Below are 8,085 nucleotides of genomic sequence, written 5' to 3'. Positions count from 1 at the left end.
CTGAGGTCTGGAGGCATTCCTCTCGAGTCTGTCTTGCATCACGGTAGGGAAGTCCTGGTCCCTGCACAAGAAAACAGAGGTGAAGAATTGGTTAAAGACATCTGCTTTCTCCTCTGGCATAACCACCAGATTGCCCAGAGGATCTTGCAGGGGCCCCACATTTCCCGGTGCTTTCTTCATCCTCCCTATATATTTGAAAAAGGACTTTTTATTATCTTTGATTTTGGACGCTAGTCCTAACTCTATGTCTGCCTTAGCTTTCTTGACAGCCCCCCGACAGGCCCAAGCAGAGGAGGTATAGCACCCCCATTCCACCGGTTGCACGCTGCCTTTTTGGCAATCAGGCATTCCTGTACACCCTTGGTGAGCCAGGGGGACTTTCGGGCACTCCTGCCCCCCTTGCTTCTTGTTGAGATGGTCACCCCTTGGGCCTTGAGTATCATCTCTTTAAGGAATGACCACTCATCTTGGGCACTGAATTCCCCTACCCTCGAGAACCCCAGTGCCTCTCCCACTAATCTCCTCAACTTGTTGAAGTTGCCCCTCTTGAAGTCTAGGGTTACTGCCTTGCTGCAGGCCCTTGACACCCTGTGCTGGGTGGTGAATTCCAGCAAGCGATGATTGCTATCACCCAGGTGGTCAAGAATCTGGAGGCCTCTTACCAGGTCATCGCCTGTGGCCAGGACCAGGTCCAACAGGGCATTTCCTCTGGTGGGACTGTGCATCTCCTGAATTAGTGGAGGTCCTGTATCTCGGCCAGGAACCTCCTGGAACGGTCCGACCTGGCTGACTGTTCCTCCCAGCAGATGTCCGGGTAATTTAAATCACCCATGACAACTACATCCCTTGCCTTAAGTGCCTCTGCAAGCTGGCACGAAAATTCCTGGTCCAGCTCCTCCCCTTGGTTGGGGGGTAGTAGACCCCCACTGTTAGATCCCTCTCCCCACGGCCCCCTTGTATCTTGACCCAGAGCACTTCAGCTTTCCCTTCCTCTGACCCCATTGTTGATTGTGCTCCACCAAAGATGTCTGTTTCCAGCCATAGAGGTAGGTTTAAACCATCTGTCCTAATTACCTGGACTGCACAAGTCTGTCCAGAACCTTCGGTGTAAGTACTTGGGAGCTGAAGTCACTGCCTTTGTAGCTTTGCTGATATTGGTACCAGTGCTAGCTAGTGCAGAGCTTGCTAGTTTGAAGCTAGCTTGGGTGTATCTACACATGCATCAGTCACCAGGAAACACATGATGAGCATACTACAGCACCATTCTTGTGCTCTAAATATGGTGATTGTCTCTGTTACCAGTAATGCCATTTTTTTAAAAATTGATGAGAAGTATGGTATGGAAGCGAGCATGTCCACCTGCCCCTTACTGGCCATGGGCAGCAACCCACACCAGGGTAAATAATTTATCACCTCCCTCTCCCATTTTTTGTTTTTATAGTACAAAGGGACCTGTTTTCATACCTTAATTCACTCTGAAAAATAAGTTTTAGAAGAACTTGATACAAAGAGAAAAAGAGCAGTGTTTACTGTTTTGGGGTTTTTTGTAGAGGTTTTAGATGTCATTACAACAAAATGCCTAGTTTAATCCTGTTGTCTTAAGTAACCGATCTTCTCTGTTGTCACAGGTTTCCTCTTTTATTACCACATACATGGAAGAGCCATGTTGGATCTTCATGTTCATCAGTTACTGTTAGTGGCTATCTTTGGTGCAGCTATTTGCATATTTCTGGAAGTCTTTTTCCGCGGTAGCATTGTACTAGAGATGTTCCGTACAAGTCTGTGCATACTGCAGGGCAGCTGGTTCTGGCAGGTGAGTCTTTGTTTCATGACTTTTAAGATTTCTTCCTTGGTTTCTGTTAGTCATTATTCCCTTTTCAGATACCTCAGGGATGACCTACTAGGCCAGTGGTTCTCAACCTGTTTAGACCCAAGGCATGCCTTTGGAAAATGCTTCCCCTTCCTTTTCACTTTTTTTCTTTTTTGACTACAGAAAAATAATAGAGCAACTCTTCTGTTGCATAGAACTCAGAAAGAGCACAACAGGTCAGAATGTGTTTAACATTATAGATACCTATTTGAAATGTTTGGGTTTATCTGGTGAATCATCTGTAGGTGTTTGCACCCCTAACTAGGATGATATTGTGTGGCACACCATAGCACCTTTAAAAAGATCTGGAGTGCTGCCACAGCCTGATTGTGAATCCTGTACTAGGCATTTGCACAATTCATTTTATACACTGATCCCAGAGTATTCACAAAGGGCCATTAATCATCAGTGCCCTTACAGAAATGTAAGATTTTATTATAATACCAAGTTAAAGATGAGGAAACTATTTTACTACTACTTCTGTTTTCCCAAGTCCAGATAGTCCCTTTGTCCCCTTGGATTCAAGTACAAGTTGGGGGGGGGGCAGAGGGGTAGGGGCAGGCAGCTGTTGTGGCTCTGATTCCCCATGGTTGGAGTTGGAGCTGCAGCTGCCCAACCTCTACCCTGCTCCCCTACCCCCTCACAACTTCTGCTCCTTTGCTGCTGCCTACCCACTAGCTCTGAATCCACTCCAGCCCAGGTCACAGAACACATGTTGCCCTGGCCTCAGCCCAGCCATGTAGCAATGGTGTTGGCAGTTCTGGCCCTGACTGCTGCATGGTCAGGCTGGAGCTGGAGCAGATGTATTTTATGCCCTGGGCTAGAGCAGGGCTGGAGCTAGAAGGAAAGCAGCAGAGGGGGCAGTTAATATTTCCTACTCCTACATAAATACAATAAATACTCCTACATAAATACAATAATTGTGCAGAGAAAGTGTGTTAGTCCATAGTTAATAAAATAAGGCATAAGGTAGAGAAAAGGTCCTGTGAACACTGAAGTTACTGTGAAGAGGAAGGTGAAGAGGAAGGATAAAGGGAAATATCTTGAATGCATTGAGTTGACTCCATCTCTCCACTGAAAAGCATCCCAATGGGTCACTAAGGCTTAAGATATTTAGGCTCGAGGTAACTAAAGATTGGGCCAAAGCCCTTGCATAAAACACAGCTTGCCAATTTACAAACATTGGGATCTGAACAAGTAAAACTGCAGCCCAGAACTTTATTACTTCAATTATGCAGCATCAGTTACCTTTTTAAGATCTAGCGGGTGTTCCTATCACCACTTTGTCATTCCATATTTTTAGCAGGAGTTTAATAGCCATGTGTTAATGAGTTATTGTCAGAACCATGTATACTCAAAATAAAGATGGTGGCACATACTTATTTTATGAATTGCTAAACTAACAGGCACTTAGACTTGGCCTGATGCTGGAAAACTGGTCACTAGAGTGATTCTTTGTTTCAGTATGTCTAGACTGGCTTCCCTTTTTATATTCTGGCCAGACATGGAAAATTAAACAATTGGCTGTTCCTCACAAACCTTGGACTTTTAGCACTAAATCAAATATGTAGAAGTTTTCACTGACAAGGAAAATACCACCTAAACATGAATCTTTTCCATAACTGAGCTCAAGAAAAACGTTGGGCATCTCAGAACATACTGCTGTATTTTGCAATATGGGCAGTTTTCTTGGTTGATTAAAAAATGTTACAACAGCAGAGTTAAAGGTAGTCATTTATTTTTTCTTGTATGTCTAGTATTCATTTAGACAAGTAATTGGGAAAGTGTTTTTGGTTTCAATGTACACCACAGATGTAATTTGAAAAAATAAAAGATATGTAAGTGTGGCTTTTTCATGCTTGGATTACAGACTTTACTTGTGTGTGTGACAGAATACCACACATTCAGCACTCTTACATATGCTCTGGGGGTGGTGGTGGGGGGCAACACTTTTTAATTAGAGCGGCGCTGAGAGCTGCTTTAATTAAAATGCCACTGCATCTCATGTATCAGTGTCCCTACGCTGAAAAATGGTGGTGGGGATGCTTGAACAAAAGCTCATTTGACCCCTGCTGTTATTTTTAAGTGTGGGGCACTGATACATGAGACACAGAGGCTGATTAATCAAGTCTGCTTCAATGCACTAGAATTCCAGAGTGTTGCAGCAGCCTCTGCACTCAGGTACAGGTGCCCATTGGGTGCAGAGCAGTACACATGTAAAAGATGAGTGAATTTTCTTTTTGCATTACCAGTGCTTTGCATGTGAAACTTGCCTTGCCTCAAAAGTTCCCAACTAAATTGCTGAGCACTGACTCTAGAAGAGACTTAGTGGCACAGAGAAGTAGTATTAGTCTATCCTGGGTCAGCTTGGATAGTCACCAAGGCTAGGAACAGACATTCAAAAAGCTTGAGCTTGAATTGATTCAATCTTTGCAGGTTAGTCTAACCTGTGGAGAGTGAACCAATTTGCAAGTGGATAGACAATTCACTTTTGATTCAGGAAATACAGGCACATTCCTGCAGTGGCTCAGGCTAGAAGCCAGGGGGTGCTACAGTGAGCCCTCCCTTCCCTTCAGCAGTGCTGAGCTGAAGGGCGGGGGCATGGCAGGACGCTATGGTTAGGGAGGTGTTTAAATCCCCACCCCGGTCTGCATAGTCCCCAGCTGGGGTGTACTTAGATGGGGAGGGGGAAGCAGCCCTTGTCAGGCTTTCCCCTACTGCTCGCTGCTCAAGGGCTGAGGAGTGTTGCCAGACCCCGGCCTGTGGCTCACACTCTGAGGCAAAGCGGGGGATGGGAGAGGAAGGACTGTTTATGTGGACTGCATGCATCTGTTGATGGTACTGAGCTTTTCAGTCTCCCTCTCCCTGCTTTTTCATACTGTCTGTAGCAAACTGATGGCACTCACAGGCCCCATGCTTTGAAAACCAGGTCATTTCTCACACCTCTTTCTGTCCCCTCTTGAACACTGACAGATTATGCCCTTTGAAGCAAGCCAACAGCCAGCAGGGAGTTTATTAGAACACAAAGCTTATCAACCCATCAAGAAAACAAAAGCTTCTCATTGAACCAAGCTTTTCTTAAACAGCTTTTTCTTAAAGGCATTTGTAGGGAAGAATGGAGGGACATTACTAGCTGACCTGATGATTAATTCCAAAAAGTCCTGTTCTGTCCGTCTTTGTTCCAGTAAAATTGGAGACACGCACATGGACACCTCTCAGCATTAGCTAGCATGAGGGTGGCATGACCGTGACCAGATGCCAGCTGGGGTCGTGCTGCTGGGGTCCTTGCTGTTGGAGAGGTGGGGATCACTGCTTGAGCAGTGGGGTGGGGAGAGGCAGGTGGAAGCCAGGCAGATGCTGCTGTGCCTGTAGCCTCCACCCCCTCTTTAGCCAGCTGGAGCTCTGGATAGGGAGGAGATGGGTGAGGCCAGCCCAGCTCTCAGGAGCAGACAGCCCAGCCCAGGGCTGAAAAGCATGCTGGGATGCTGGGGAACTCTGGTTTAACTTAAACCAGGACAGATGATAGTTTTACACAGTAAAATGAGTTTGTGTTTTCTACCTCCTGAGACAGTGTCCCACAATTGTAACTGCCAGTAGTTTGCAGGTTCAGATGAGGATGTCACTTCTTCTATTTTTTTTAAAAGAAAATCTTTTTCACAAGGTGCGGAGGAGAGCAGTTCTTATTTGTCTTTATTGTTTTTATGCAAAGTGATACTATGAAACTCAAATTTGCAAAATCAAGCCCCTTCTCTTGAAATTAAGACGACATATTCAGATACAAACAATTTTTATTTACAGTGTAAGCGGACTATTGCTCCTTCTCATAAGGAAAACCTAGTAATCAGGCTTTTGGAGTGCAGGGAGTAAGGTCAGTGTTTAGGGGAGTTCGGGCAATCTTGGAGCCAGGCACTTTTTCTAGTTGGTATTCTGTTTCTCCTTCAGACTACAAAAGGCTGTGCATTTGGTCTCTACTCATACCATACAAGCTTGACTACTGCAGGATCATTCAGGCTGGTACAGAGTTTGTCTGCATGAGGAGAGAAGGAGCAACCAAGGTCCCCTGGAATTATCACTGTCTTTGAAAGGATTTCTTTGTCTTTCTGCGCTATAGGGTTTTTTTAATGATCAAATTTGAATGTGATGCTGCATAACTGTTTTAATAACATCTTAGACATAATCACCAGTATAAAAAAAATCTGTAAACAGTTGCTGTTTGACATGTGGTCCACATGCAATATGTGATGTGGCACAGCATAGATATCAGATGAGTGTTAAAAACTGTATTTCATTTAATTATAGATTGGCTTTGTACTGTATCCTCCAAATGGAAGCCCAGAATGGAACCAAATGGATCACAATAATATGATGTTCTTGACGATGTGCTATTGCTGGCATTATGCCTTTGCTTTTCTTATACTTGCAGTGAACTACACCATTGTCAGCTGGTAAGTTAATTGCAGAACTAAAACATGGGAGAACTGTGTTGTTACACCATGAGAGAGGCTTTATTTCAGAGGGGTCTTAGCTGAAAAAATTAAAATCAGGCTCTTTTTTTGTTCCTTTTTTCTTAAAAGGAAAATGAAAAATAGCATGTTGCGAAAGCATAAATCCTATGTAACTGACCCGTTCAATAAAAGTAAAGAATAACCCTGGTGAAAAGTTAGAGACTGTTAAAATGTGAAGGTCAGATTAGAATCGTTCTCCTACAGCTTGCTTGTTATCAGTGCTTTCCTGTACCAGTATGTTAGCTGGGAGGGTATTAACATTTGATCTGAAGCACAGACCAACGGACTTCACTGTTAATATTTTCCTTGGATTAAATGTCATTTTCTTCTGACCAGTTGTGTCCAGTGATTCTGAATGGTAGCCCTTTATCTGGTCCTGAAAAGTTTCCTCTGGCAAAACTTCTGGAGTCTTCATTTCTGTGGAATTGCACATGGGATTTTCATCAGTGTTAGATTGCAGGATCTCACCCATCTTTTTCTCCTATCATTCTCTCGCTCCTTTTTTGTACCCTTTCCATTTATCAGGCTGGTATACCCCTGATAGCCATTTATAGTTCTTATAGTCGTCTTAAATCTAGTGACAAAAATGATTGCCTCCTACATCCTTTGCAAAATCACCAGGGTCAGCATTTGACTCTGTTTGATTTAAAATGATAAATATGTGGCTTATCTTCCCTTTCTTTTACCCTTTCTAGGAGAGTTCGTTCAAAGATTAAGCAGGCTCAGTCTGTGGAGATGGGATTACTGAAAACAGCTGAGCGAGATCAGGAATCAGAAGATGAAATTTAGTATAAATTCTGTTTTACCAGTTTGCTGCCTTGAGTACATTAGGTTAATTGTTACCTCATTCCTAGATGTGTTTACCACCTTGTTCATTCTTTATACTACTCACTATGCAAAAAGCATCCTTTGAATACTGTATAGTTCTACTGGATTGCATTCTTGTCTGCAGAGAGTAAGTAATTTGTGGTGTTTTTGTTAGTACCTTATTTCTCACATGGTTCAGTAGAAAAATATTTTCTTGTTATCCAAATTTATATTGGATTGGGTGATACTGTAAATCAGTCAGTTCAAACTCATTAGTTGCTGAGTGATATTCTGCTGCTGCTGTTGGAGAAGCTAATAGAGTTCCATGTATTAAGAACCCCAAAAGGCTATTTTGTCCCAATTGTGCATAAAAGAACAGTGTAGATCCTAAAAAGAATGGAAAAAACACAAGCACACAAACTGGTAGAAAAGTCTTACATTTACATTGTTGAATATATCAAAGAATGTCATTGCTCATTAGATAATTAATTTGTTCATTACCATATGTATTCATTCCAATTTCTATGAAATGATCAAAGTTTTAAAAAATGACTACCTGTCATTATGAGAAGCTACCTATTCCAGGGCCCTCTTCTTACCCTGGGCTTCCCAGTACAGTGACTCTACTCTCTACAGCAGGGATAACAACTTTTTATAGAAGGGTTGCTGTGTGTTGAGTAGAGCAACATTCCAATTCATTTTTTACCCCAATGATTGTTTTTCCCTCCATGCAGGTTGGCAGGATTTCTGCAGGGCACAGAAGCAGCTGCATGATAACACATGGTGCATAAATGTGCATGCTAGGCTCAGTGTTGATAGCAAGTGTGCTTGCATACAGCCCATGGCGGAGATACCTGCACTGTTCCCCCTGCACTTCTCTTGCAAATACTGAGCATTCTGTAG

At 43.2% G+C, this 8,085-nt stretch overlaps 1 protein-coding gene across 2 annotated transcripts in view; it reads left to right on the top strand.

Moving 5' to 3' along the window:
- The window catches only part of TMEM45A (transmembrane protein 45A), a 38,950-nt gene extending 31,127 nt beyond the window's left edge, over positions 1 to 7,823 (top strand). For both annotated transcript variants that reach the window (XM_019523736.1, XM_019523737.1), the window contains exons 4-6: positions 1,629 to 1,813; positions 6,170 to 6,315; positions 7,071 to 7,823. In XM_019523736.1, the coding sequence (XP_019379281.1) occupies positions 1,629 to 1,813; positions 6,170 to 6,315; positions 7,071 to 7,164 (425 nt within the window). In that variant the 3' untranslated portion in view covers positions 7,165 to 7,823. The remainder of the gene's footprint in view (positions 1 to 1,628; positions 1,814 to 6,169; positions 6,316 to 7,070) is intronic.
- Positions 7,824 to 8,085: the final 262 nt, after the last annotated feature.

Source organism: Gavialis gangeticus, unplaced genomic scaffold, assembly GCF_001723915.1.
Source record: "Gavialis gangeticus isolate Ggan-Ray unplaced genomic scaffold, GavGan_comp1, whole genome shotgun sequence".
Lineage (NCBI taxonomy): Eukaryota > Metazoa > Chordata > Crocodylia > Gavialidae > Gavialis > Gavialis gangeticus.
This window is presented reverse-complemented; position numbering and strand designations above follow the sequence as displayed.